Source organism: Pseudopipra pipra, chromosome 6 (assembly GCF_036250125.1).
Source record: "Pseudopipra pipra isolate bDixPip1 chromosome 6, bDixPip1.hap1, whole genome shotgun sequence".
In the NCBI taxonomy this organism is placed as follows: domain Eukaryota; kingdom Metazoa; phylum Chordata; class Aves; order Passeriformes; family Pipridae; genus Pseudopipra; species Pseudopipra pipra.
Window position 1 is genome coordinate 55,063,594 of NC_087554.1, and position 13,498 is coordinate 55,077,091.

A 13,498-nucleotide genomic window follows, 5' to 3' on the forward strand; every position below is an offset into this window, starting at 1 on the left:
CTAAAAGTCACTCTAGAACAGATACATCACTGGGTACATCACTGCTCCACCACTCCAGTGGGCACAGGGCAAGGCGAGGAGCAAACAGTCCCTGCTGTGAGCTCTGCACTTGATTCCTGGGTTTGAGTTTGGCCAGAAAAGCTAGTTTTTGCAAGTTAAAGCTGTATCCTCATGAGGAAGGACAGCTGCAGTGCCTCCAATAGAGTGCCTGAGGCTGCCTGCCATCCCAAAGGACCATGGAGCTAATTTCCTCTTTCATGAACTGAAAGAGGACTGCCACTGGGGTGGTGGTAGTTGAGAAGAAAGATACAGTTGAGGCAGCCCGCATCCTGCCCCTGATCTCCAGTATCACTTGAGCCTACATGTGAGCTCCCGGATTTGTTTTAATCCTTCTGCAGGTCTTGATCCAAACGCCCTCTGGCCGTGGTATGTGCTGCTCATAAATCAGCAGAATGTGCTTCTGCAATGCCCTTCAAGCGCTCACCTTTGCTGTACTCTACAGTATCCCCTCTCACCACCCAACCCATGAGGGCAGCAGTCACAGCTGTACCCAGCACAGGAGCAGGGAGCCTGTCTGCATTTGCACTGCCAGATATGGGGCCCTGCCACAGCTTGGCAACCCTCACTGCTTTTGTAGAAGTGCTCTGCAGAACTCATAGAGAGCAGAGTGGTTAACATACACGATGACTTTACAGAACGTTACATAAACATCCAGGTGCATAAATGAAAATGCAACTTCAGTTTGAATTAGCTAATCTCAGGCTCATTTTTATTTTAGTTAGGTTTTTTTCTTTGTCTATGCACAGGACAAAAACAGGTCTGGGAGCAAACAGGCACAGTCTAAGTATGACAGCTAACTGGCAAGCTTCTAACACATTGAGCTTAGCCTGAGACATGTAAAACTGGGTCTTGCCAAATATTCACATATTTGTGTGCAGAAACAGGACTGCCCCTAAGTGTGAGACCTTTTAGGTTCCGCCCCGTTTACCTGAATGACTGCGGCATCTGTACAAGGGGGTTTCCCAATATCAAAGGCTTCTTTCAGGGCATTCCCTACTTCCTTCTAAACATTAAAAGAAAAGAAAAAAGAACAGTTGAGATACAATGGCATTCATAATGAGTTAGGTTTCCCAGCCTCTCATTATGCACTTGGGCTAGATGAATTTCTGCCTCTATTTTTTTGGCTGTCTCATTTAACCCAAAGCCTGGCTATTTTCCATCTGACCTAATAACATTGTTCTGTTTTGTTCTACATTGTTTGTTTGAGTTTAAATGATTTGCAGCTTCCTTTCATCCCAGTGTCAGCTTGGGTTATCTACAGTCTTCCCTAGTTAGCTTAGCTCAAATGAAGGCGCCCACACAGCAAAACAACGCTTAGACACACAGCTCCATGCTGCCAGCTACTGTAGCTGAGATTTTCCACCCTTCCCAGCTCCAATCGGCACCCACATAAACGAGCCAGCGCTAATTAAAAGCATTCCCTCGCTTGAGCCAGGGACTTGTGAGTGCAAAGAGGATTCGGGTTAGTGTTTAAAGCTACTGTCATGATGAGATGAGCCCCATGAGGCCGCACAATGGGAAATTTCCCAAGACTTGGCTGGCTTACAGTAGTTTGAATGGGTTGTAAAAACAAAACTAACACTGCAGAGAAAGGGCTTGTTGCTTAAAACACGATCTGACCTTTATAGAAGCTTTAAACTCAAAAGCCTGGCTCATTTATTTATTATTTCATTCCTGCATCTTCCTCCAAAGAATGTAAAGTCTGATCTGCCATTTTTTTTTCTTTGTTCTTTTCTGGCTGATGAATTAGGAAATTTGTGGCTGTCAACTGAAGAATTTCATCAAAAGTATATTTAAAACAACTGCTCTTCCATACTCACTGAAAAGTGTTAATCAAAGGCAAATAAGCAGTTGTAAACAACCAGAGAAAAATTATTTTTCTCCGGAGTGTCATCACCTGACTGTGAGCAATTGTGTGAACACGATGTGCTGAGATAACACATCCCAGCCAAGCTGCACAAACACTTCCAGCCTGCCCCAGTTGCACACTAAAATGAGCCAGCTTAAGCCAACATGAAGGTCTTGCTCCCCAATGGGACAAAGTATGGTTTAGTGAGTAACTTCAAGGCAATAACTTGTTGAGCCATGGTACTTAGTTGCTTTGGGCCAGATGATGTGTCTGAATTAACACGAGCTTGTTGTTTGTAGCTCTGCGTTGATACCAGCACCTCAGGCACCAAGGCTCTGAGCTGGAGAGAGGACCAGAATTTCTGCTGTAACAAACAGGCCCAGTTTCCTTCTTGTTCCTCCCTGTCTGGCCAAGATATGGCACCCCATGTTGCAAAGCCTCAGATCCATGGATCCATCTGTGCTGACTGCCCAGCCAATTACTTCCTCTCAGAAAATGCAGGGGGCTGAGCTATAGCTTGGGTCCCTCTTCTCTCTGGTTGCTGTTTTAAAACATGCAAGAACTTAACATCCTTGAGACCCCTACGTTGCTACCAGGTGTGGTCAAAATTGTCTAAGATGGGTGCGAGTGCACTGCTGACACATTGGCAGGAAAGTGGGCAGAATGACTGCACAACCTTATTCGTTTGGACAGCAGAAGGTCCTCAGCCCAAATTCTCCAAAGCACATGAACTACTCACTCCTCTTTTTGTTTGTTTGAAAAGATAGAGGTGTTAGGGGGGAAAAGGCACAGACCCGAGTGATCCTTTGCAGGTTAGTGTAAACCCTTCTCATTTTTCACCTCTCAGTATCAGAATGAACACTGGCATCATGCTGGAAGGTTTGCCTTGCACTCATGTCAGATTCCCCAATACAGGGGCAGGGTGACAGACTGACCACCCAGTCGATGGCACCATCATTTTCAGTTCACCAACCTTGCAGTCTCATGTCTAAAGCTCCCTTGGCCCCAGACACGTCCAGGCTGAGGGAATGCGACTTGCATGCAGAGCTGACCAAGTTCCCCACAAAGGTGTTTGCAAGTGGTTTTGAACCCCACATGACACCTGAGCTCTCAGCACCTTCAGATGTGGTCACAGTTCTCGCCACTCATTTCTGTTTAAAGTGCTTTTAGTATGCAGAGATATCAGGCTGGCACTCCCTGTGATAAGCCAGGTATTTATAGGCAAAGCAGGCCATGGCTTATTCTGGTCAGGCTCTTCTAATTTAGAAAAATTTAGTCATCCATTGAAGTGGCAAAACACACACCATGTGATTTAGTCAGAATTATACATGACAATTGTTCAGACATAACTGACAGGAATTTTGCTCAATAGCAACTTCCTCTATGTTTGGAATAATGAAGGGCTGAAGTATCCTGGAACCAGAAACAGAGGGATAAAGCAGGTTTTATAAGATATGCCATTGAGCTGAGTGAAGTGACATCCATAATTTTTCCATATGGAATCAGCTTATGTCCACTTAAGCTCATTAGCTTGAATCTGGAGCTGGTCCCAAGCTGGCTAGGTTTGAAACAAGCCAGGGTAGTGCTGTGCTACACTCCCCAGCACTTCCAGCTCTGCTCTCAATGTATAATGCAGCACTGTGTAGAGCTGCAATGCTTCCAGATCCAAGGTGGCATGAAAAAATACAGTCAACTCAGGGTAGCATGGCATAAGTGCTCGTAACCACTGCCAGGTTGAGGTGAACCTGCTCAGCACTTCCTGCATCACAAAAGCAGAAAGCCCACGGTTAAGCAAAAGCTTTCTCCAGTTACTATGTTAGAGGGAAGTTATAAAAAAACCCAACAATTAAATTCTCCATCACTGTTAGTCAGCATCTTTGAGGGCTTGTCAATGACCCAGAGACATGCCCTAAAATAACCTCAGTGGCATTACCCTGAGTAAAGTAATTTCCTTCATTGAAACAAGTGCTAAAAAAAGACCTTAAGAACATGTGGTCTTCCCCAGGGTAACGATGAGAAACAGCCCATAAAGATACCTAATGTTAAACTCTGAAACCAGTAGGCTTTAAGCATATTGTCACCAGCTGGCACTTCTACTCCCATGTTTGTGACTACCTTCGTGTTCTCCCTCAGGGAATAGGTCTTGAGGAAAATCTCTGCAATTTAGAGTACTTTCCCTGGGATGATTCAGCAGTTTGCCATAGAATTTCCCCTCCTCTCCTCCCTAGGGGCTGGTGGAAATGGAAAGCCAGAGAGATGAGTGTGGTAACTCCTGCTGCTGCATTTCAGCTTTAGCTGAATATGAAAGGCCCCGCTGAGTTTTGCAAACAACATCATTTCCTCTGGAATTCCCCTTTGCTACAACACATCTTCCCTGCTTCATTTGTATTCCACATGTCTCAACAGAATTCTTCAAAGGGGGAGCTTTGCTGAGAAAAGAAAGAGGCGCTGCAGCCCTAGGGCTGGGGTCACCTGTGGGATCACATGGCAGGATGCCCTCCTCCAACCTTACAGGAGGGCTACTGGCTGTGCACCAGCTGCACATTTCCTTGTGCTGAACTCTGGAAATAGTCTTTGCTATAACCTCAGCAGTGTCAATCCAGCAGGCTGGAGAGGGCTGTGAGGGGTCCACATACAGGCAAACCCAGCAGCCTCAATATCCTACACAGCTGTAAAAACACCCAACCATTGCACACAATGGGCTCAGTAATAGAAGATTAACAGCACCTTGAAATGGCTCTCAATAAGGAAGTGGGTTTCACCCATAGGCTTCCTTTCCTCCAGATTCATGGGCTTCTAAGCAGAGCAGATTGCAGCTCTATGGAGGTGCAGCAATGGGTTAAGAGAGATTTGCAAATGTCCCAACGTTTTCCCTGCTAAGGAACAAGTACATGGTTGCATCCCTTTGGCAGCAGACAATCATGGATCTTCACATCTGCAATGAAACTTGGTCAAGACCTTGGGGCTTACTCACAGCTAAGCAGAGCTGGCTCAGCTTGCAAGGGAGCAGCTAATTTAATAAGGGCAATTAAAACCACAGGAACAGAACAGGCAGACTGGGGTAAAACCCTTGAGTTCTTACCCGTGCGACTGCAAGTAACTTTTCCTCAGTCTTCAAAATAATCCACATGAGATACTGTCCATCAAGGGAAAGGTTGTGCTGGGAGATCTGGCTGGATCTCAGACATGCCTTGCTGCCACTGCATACAGAAACAAGAGCTCAGCCAGAGGGGCAGCTTCCCATGGTCCACAGCCCATTGCCTGCCTGGCAACTCCTGCTTGGCACCACAGTCTCATAGTAAGAAAACAGGGTGCCCTGCAAGAACCCAGCTGTATTTGCCGTGTTTGGGCAGTCACAGCATGCAGATGATCTTCATCATGTCCTTTCGACAGCTATTCTTCTATGCTGTTTCTTTTCCATCTTCCCATATTTGCTGCCCAAATTACACTTTTTTTTGTTGTTTCCTTTTCCCTTTCCCTCATTGCTGCTGCTGAATTCCTTTCCAGGCTTAGGTAGAGTCACCCAAGCACACTTGCACGAATGCACAATTTTACAAGTGTCACATGTTCTGTCTAAGTGGAATAAAAAGCAGCTATATACCAGGACAACTGCATTTATGCATGAGCTTTCACTGAGGTTATAACAGTATTCAGAGAGTAAAATTCAAATAGTTAAGGCTGGCATCTGTGCTCTTCTCATTTCCACTTTCTTCACTACCTCATGACTAATACAGTCATGTGCTGCTCTTGCTTGGTTGGTTTGGTTTTTTGAAGGAATTCAGCATTTACATAATACATTTTTCCTATATTTGACTTTTCTTTATATGTTAAATGTTTGTATTTTCTTTATAAATTTAAATTACGTAATTTTTCACCTCCAATTTCATGTAAGTTTTCAATACTTTTATCAATACATTACTCTAAAGCTTTACCATTTCAAAAGTGTCAGCCAAAGCGATGCATCCTAACCCCTTCTCCCATGTGTCTGACTATGGCCAATGTTTACCCACACACTGTTTCCCTCCTTTGGGAGCTGGGTGTGGGAAGAGCCCACCTGATGAACTGCTGATGAGCTAATCAAGGGTTTATAAGTGTAATTAATACAAGGATCAGAGAAGCTGTAGGCTTGGATGGAAGCAATCAAATAACCCCAAAGGGCTGAAAACTATTAGGGCATGAGTAGATTGGAATTGTCAAGTAGCAACGAAACCATGGACACAGAGAATCAAACACCACCTCTACCATACAAAAAGAAATCACAAGAAAGCTTCAGGCTTTGATGGCACCCACAGGCTTTGAATTCACATTGGGCCAAAAGGTCCCAGATGTGCTGCTCTTCAGATCACAGGGAAAACCACATCTGTTTTCCCAAAGTTGGGCAGAAATTTAATGATCTGCTATATGTTTTTCCTGTGATATGAACACTAATGCAGGAAGCACAGAAACAACTGAGCAAACTACAAGCCAGATAAAGCAGCATAAGAACCAAGGACACGACAAGAGAAGCCCAGAGAGCACCTTGCTGACAGAAAGGCTGGAGTAATTGAAGTATTATGGACCTTGCTAAAAAAGGCTTAATGCGAGGAAAGAAATTGTTCAATAAAGCAGAAAACTGTGCAGATCTAACAGGAGTCCAGTGGAGAAATACCTGCCTGCCTCAGGTAAGCCCCTGAGCCTGCTACTAAGGATTCAGAAAAAGGCAGTACTGCAACGAAAAAAAGGCTCTGATTCTGAGAGCACAGAAGATAAAAGAGGCAGTGGGCAAGCCTAAACTCAGCAAGAGCCCTGAGCATCGCTGAGCTATCAGGAAGCGGAGATTGTGCTCAGAACTGAAAAATAGAGACATAAAAAAAATGTAGAGAAAAAGTTCTTCAGACGTACCTTTTGTATATTTTAAGGCCCCATTCATAAATTAAAAGACATTGGCTGAAGCTGAAATGGTTACTGTCAGTAAGTGTGGAAAGGTGAGAACACAAAGAGGCACAACAGCAGCGGGCATAGGTGACAAGCAGTCCTGCTTCCTTGAAGACATCACTTCTGTGTTCCAGGCTGGGGAGAAATGTCGTTTCTAGATGACTCAGATGCTGTTTTAGTGCAGTATCATCTGTGTTAGCAGGGGAATCAAACAGGGGAATCTGGGCTGTCACGTACTGTATCAGTTTTTCCTCCAGATCTTTCTTCCAGAAGTTTGGACTCCAGGTGGAAACAGAATCCATTCCTTGGCTGTTGCCAAGCCAGTCTGCTTCCTTCTGCTTCTCCCACATCAGTGACTCCCCCACTGATTGCAGTGGCTCCAGGAACATCCTACCACTTCCCCTGAGCACTTCTTCCACCACAGTCCACATTCGTTCAGCCAGCAGCGCATAAAGTGATTCAGATTTTTGCACACCGTCATTTCCAGAATGCTTCAGATTATAAATATGATCACAAGCTTCCAAAAATTTTCCTTGCTCAATGCATATGCAGATGGTTTCCTCTGCAACAGAGAAAGAACACAATTTGCTGTTTCTTCGCTCGTCTATAGGACTCATCGCTTTAATATCCAAGTTATGAAGTATGTAGTTTATACCTATGTATTTAAGATAAGCTCACTTAAGGTCTAGCACTAGTACCTCTCAGTTTCCTCAAGACAAGCACTTTTTTCCCTCTTTCTCTCTTTCATCCCTTCTCCTCCAGGCTAACCAAGCCTGCAGACTAATCTGCAGTTTTCTGGTCATCATCCCAGAGACCTCTTCATGTGGGCTGTGCAGGTTTGTTAATGGCAATCTTTCCTTAAGGAATGCACCTTCTGTCCAAAAGAAAAGCATTAAAGAAAGGACATCTTCTGAACAAGTCAACAGCTGAAAGTCAAGCCTAGAAGGAATCCTCTGTTTCCTCTACAGAAAACCTTGGCAGGACCAAAGCGCTGCAAGCTCCCTTGGAAGGTCCCTCTCACCTGCTCAAGCCTGACATAGCTACACAGAGGGTATCACTCCTGCCAGCAAGCTCTTGCCTTAGGCTGAGACTGCTCAGTGCAGTCCAGGGCCCTCTCTTTATCAGGGTATTTTAACTAGGCCAAATGATTAGGCATGTTATTTTGCCCAAAAGTGAAACTTAGAAGGGGATTCCCATAACAGCCCATGACCTCCACATCTGCAAGAAGCTGTGGTGACAGAGCCACTGCCCTAATCACCAGACACCCCATCAAGGCATTATGAAATCTTTAAAGTTCAGAAGCAGGAAGGAGAAGTTTTTCACTGTTGCTTGTTTTTAAAATGTCTTACCCATCACATCTAGCCCACCAATAAGGGTTAGATGTAATCTCACAACAGCTGCACAGAGCTGCAGGTTTTTTACTGTGTATTTTACAGATGACAAAATTGAGCAACAAAGAGTTGAAAATATTTGTCCAAAGGTACCTGGAGCAGAGTCCAGAGGAAAAATCAAACTTGAAGAGATTCAGGGAAATTTAAACGAAGCCAGAAGTAGTGGGACTCTGAAATAATTCAGGATACAGCTTTGGGTGTAGAGTGAAGAATGAAAAAGTATGAGCTTCCATTATCTTCCACCTGAATCCTAACTTTCCTCTATGAAAAAAATCTCATATATGTAGTAAGAATTAAACCAAACAGGACTAAAGGGAGGAACATGAAAGGAACTGGAGAAGGGTTGATGCAAGGATCTTCAATAAAGCAATGTCCAAGCTGTTCAGGAGCGGTCTACAAGCTGCACGGGGCCTGCCTTGATACATGCAACACATAGGAAATGCTTAATTGGCACAACTAGCCCATGTACAACCCATCTGCCCCTCCCATCTGTGGAAGAACAGCACAGTCACACCAACAGGGTGTCACTCACACATACATCATCTTTCTCACAAGACATATCAGGAGTCTTTGCAGGGATAAAAATGAGAACAATAAAGAGAAACACTTGTGAGGCAAAGTGAAATACACAGTTCTCCAGAGGAGCAAGAGTACAGTTCAGAAAGGACGGGAATTCAGGAGAAGGATGGGAAGGAGGAGAGTGTAAAGCTGATGAAAACAAGAGCCTGCAGGGCTGAGTGAGGCAGACAAGATCCAGGCCTGGACCCAAAGATAACTTCAAGGTTACCTGCAGGTGTCCCTCTCTCCGCTCCCTTCCTACTGGTTGGCATCTTTAGCAAATTCCCTGCCACATCCTCACCGCCAGCCTTCTTCATTGTCTCCTTCCCACCAACCACAGTCTTTAGCAATTTGCCTGCCAAGGTTTTCAGTGTCCCTTTCCTCTTTGCCTCCTGCTTCTTTCTCTCCTCATGTGTGGTCTTGGGCAGTATTCTTGCATTTTCCTCAGCCGTTTTCTCCCCCTTGTTGCCTCTTCCCGCCACGGCTGCCCAGGAATGCTTTGTCTTCCTCATAATCCAAGCAGATTCAGAGGCTTTCTGTCCAAATGGGAATACTGTCAGAAGAAAGCATTAGAAACACTTCTATGCAAGGTGATCTTAGCATCCGTCTCCCAGAAAAGTTCTCTCTTCTTCTGATTTATTTTTTTCCTGTGGCTTCAGCTGTCTTTGAAGAAGTCTAACCTGGTTCCTGTCCGTGCCAAGTGAGGACATTTTTATAGGCTGCCAGCCCTCTTATGTAATCCCTCTCTCTTCTAGGAAAATAATGTCAAAAACCTCATACATAATCTAACCGCAAGCACTAGGGGAAAGCCAGTGGAATTTTTGGAATTTTCTAAATGACTAAAACATCCCTGCGCTGCCAGTTATTTTGATGATAATCCTATCAGTGTAAGGGAGTTGATTATTAATAGTTTCTATGAAGAACACATCCTTTTCCACCCACCCCACGTGCCCAGGCTGCACCTGAGCTTTTCTTTGGCAGAGAGATCACATCTGGGTTTGGAGCCAATTTTTTCCCCACCTCCCAGCAAGCCTCATGGTAGCCAACAGGGATGTAAAGCCCCAGAGAAAGGGGATTGGTTTCCATGTTTTAACAGCACTATTCAGAGGAGACAAGAGTGATCTCAGCCTCCTGGAATGTGCAATATTCCAGCAACAATTATATATTGTTTTATACTTTTATACACACACATAGATATAAATGGCCTAACCTTGCAGCTATCCACCATATATGTGTGTGTGTGTTCATATGTGTAATGCACACATATAGATCTGTTCACCAGCCAATGCCCACAGTGAAGAAAAAGGAGATGTATGTCTGCTTGGCTGCTAAAATGTCTGACCATAAACCTCAGGACAAATTCCTACACAGAAAGTATGCTTGAACTCCAGGAACTCATGTTTAAAATAGATTTTTTTAAAGTCTCTGCACTGCTGTGAGAAAGGCAGTGCACTTGGAGGGAAGCTGAAATGCTGTCCTTACCACTCTCCCCTTGCTAGAGAGTTACAAACTGGGTTTAATTCTCCATTCCATTATTACAAAAATTAAATTGAGAACTTGAGGATTTTCATCAGCTGAGGACAGTTTGTATTAGTCATTACAAGCTGTATTTATTCAAAACTATATAATATGCAAAAATTATTTTCAGGGTATGAATTTAAGGAGTAATTTTTCCACACAGCATCTAGATTATTCCAAATATGTGATATCATATTTCTGGGTTTAACGCCTGCAGTTTCTTCCAAGATTTTCTAAATTTTCATGACAGTAGAATTCCACTGGTTTCCTACTTGGAAACCAAGTAAATGTTATGTTGTTCTTGCTCTTTTACTCTGTGCTTAATTCCATCAGTATGTTATCACAGAGCCATTTGATTCATTAGTAACAATAGGGAGGAGGAAATAAATTTCATTTGGAAGAGCAAACAGAAATTCCAGCAGTGGTCATACATTTGAGCTGTTGCCAGTAGGAAATACTGAGGTTGCAAAACTCAGTGTTTTCCCAGGTTGTGAAAAAAGTTAAAAATTGAGAGACTTTACACATATTCCATTTTGACCTTAATTTTTAATTGGCTGAAGTTAAAAAGTTTTGTTTAGAATGTTATAGCTGCACAGTGTATGAATACGAGATGGAGTGAGGGGGTCAGTACTGCAGAGATGTATTCCAGTCATGTTGAAACCCTTCAGCAATATTTTCCCATGAAAACTCCAACACAATGTGTTTATGTTTCACTTCATCAGCATTTTTCCAACAAGCCTGACTCTAACAAAAAACATTTCCCTAGACTTCTCTGTAGAAGGAAACTGGATGTCAAAGTGCCAGCCCTGAAGGCAATATTCTCTGCAGTATATAGATTTTGAACACACAACAGCTGCAGATCACGCCCTAAACTGTGGCAACATGATGTGTGGGAATTGCTGTGTTTTCCCAGAAAGCTTCTTTCAAGGGAATACAATATGAGCCTGAGGAAAGCAAGGAGTGAATGCACAGAGATGGACAGACTTACTGAAGCTAGGAGCATCTCTTACCCTATGGACCACTGGACCCACTCAATCAAGGCCATGGCAGACACTCCCTGAGATGAGAGTGCCCTCAGGTCACTGTCCACCCGAGCACTGCAGCACCAACAACCCAGAGGGCCCCTCTGTCCAACCTTCCCCTCACTCACAAACCAGGACAACCAGCGTGTGAAGGCAGAGCAGGCCATAGCCTTGGGGAGCAGACAGCTGTGAGCACCCTGCGAAGGGACAGCAGGGTGGGGATGGTCATTCTGACCAAGGGCGCTGAGCCCATCAGCAGCAGGAGATGATTCCCCGTCCCTCTGGCTACAGTGGGAGTGGCAGTCCATTGTCAGCCTATCTGCACCCCCCTGCCCACAACTACTTTGGGTTGAAGGATGGTGTCACTGAGGGGAATGCACTGCACCAGGAGAGGACATGCCACAAAGGAGCTGCCCAAAGGCCACCAAGCAGTCTGCTTTCCTGGGTCCATGTGCCTCAACAGCACATCCTGGTGCACAGGTCTCTCCCCTCTGTCTATAATGCTATTTTACTGCTCAGGCTGAAGTTCTGCAGCTAAAACATGGAGAAAATTTGAATCTCTAGTAACATCTTCTACACAGTGCTTCCATGAATGGTGTTATGCCTAAACAAGCAAAACTTCCTGGGAAGCTTCGCCTTTACAGCAGAGGAGCTGAAAAGTGTCAAGATCAAACTAGAACAAAGTTCTTTCACAAAGAGTTAACATAATGCAAAGGGATTGTTTGCTGTCCAAACCTGTTGTTTTGGGCAGGGAAACTGAGGCACTGCCACGTTTTATCTGCCCTTTCCATGGGCTCTTTGAGCTGCCCACCCGAGGGGAGCTGTTTCACAGAAAGAAGGGCAGTAGAAAACCACTAGGACACAGGACCAAGAACAAGCACAGTTCTGCTTCTGAACAAATTCCTTTGTCAGGTGTACCAAATTACTTCCTTCTTCCTCAAAAGCCGCTTCTTGGAAGCCTGCCTCCTCCTTCTTCCTGGTGTTTCAATACCTCTATTTATCCACAATGGGATGTTCCCTAGCTGGGTCGTTCTTCTCCCTGCCCTAACCCTTGGTATGCTCACTGTGAAAGAAGAGCAATTTGTCTGCTAGGGACATCCCCAGCATTCAGGAGTTTCCCTCATTGCCTGGAGCTTCTGGAAAAGCCCACAGCCTCTCCACATCACTATGACTCTGTTTTCCTATCTCAGAAAAACTGTACCTCCTTTGTCTTTGGGATCTTTCATTAAATGAGTGAATATATTGGATACATTTTTATGTTGTTTCTCTGTTGACTTAACTCTTTATCTTGCTGTTTCCCATTTCTTTTGCCTAGATAGATAAAATCTCTTCATAATAAGTGGACTGTGTGCCTGACTTGGACAATAGCTGTTTGGTCTGGATGCTAATTGGATGAGGTCAGACTACTAGCACTACAAATTAAATGACTTTGCAAAAGTCCAATTACATTAATATTCCAATTCCAGCAATGCAGTGATGCCCCTGCTTGCTTTGCAGGGATGCTACATGAACACAGTCAGTTATATACAATGGAAATTTTGTGCTCAGTAGCATCTGTTACAGGAAATACACTTGGTCCTAACAGGCAGGTGAATCTGCAGTATCTGGAGAGAGAGGTTTCTCGCCTCCTTCTTTGTTTCCAGAACATGTAAGTACTCTCTACCACTTTGAACCAAAGGCATGAAAGATGTCAGAAAGGAATATTAATTATGATGATAAAACATGCAGAGTATGGCACAGAAAGATGTTGGTTCCCTAGGATATAAATCCATGCAAAACCACTCTGTGAAGCTAAGCTGTAGTCTGACAATGTGTTCCCCCACCCACGCACAGCATCTTTGATTTCATCAGCAATCAAAGAACAGCCAGTCTCCATTCCAAGCAAGGTAGGCTTTTTGGAGAGAGAGAAAACAAACCAACAGAGAAACAAAACAAAACACCTTCCCCTCTAGTTTGACATTGCAGCTGGCACTGCCATAATGGTCACATGCAAGAGGTGACTTTGTCAGTTGTGGACAATTAGCTGTTTATTATCCTGTGAAAGCATACATTTATTCTTTTTTCCTAAGGATAACCCCATTTCCTAAAGAAAAAAGACAATGTAGCCACAGGTTGCAGGTGTCTCTGTATTCATCTGATCCCCTGCCCTAAGGCACTTGAGTGGATTTTAAGTCAGTTTTAACTAC

At 44.2% G+C, this 13,498-nt stretch overlaps 1 protein-coding gene across 3 annotated transcripts in view; it reads right to left on the bottom strand.

Annotated features, from left to right (window-relative positions):
• The window catches only part of LOC135416280 (uncharacterized), a 42,233-nt gene that overhangs the window by 15,479 nt on the left and 13,256 nt on the right, over positions 1–13,498 (bottom strand). The window contains exons 2-5 of one of the 3 annotated variants that reach the window (XM_064659244.1): positions 9,002–9,325; positions 6,791–7,385; positions 4,992–5,109; positions 989–1,063 (exon numbers count right to left, since the gene is read on the bottom strand). In XM_064659244.1, coding sequence (XP_064515314.1) covers positions 989–1,063; positions 4,992–5,109; positions 6,791–7,385; positions 9,002–9,325 — 1,112 coding nt within the window. Of the gene's footprint in view, positions 1–988; positions 1,064–4,991; positions 5,110–6,790; positions 7,386–9,001; positions 9,480–13,498 lie in introns of those variants that run through there. The other 2 variants (XM_064659245.1, XM_064659246.1) reach the window with 2 other exon arrangements.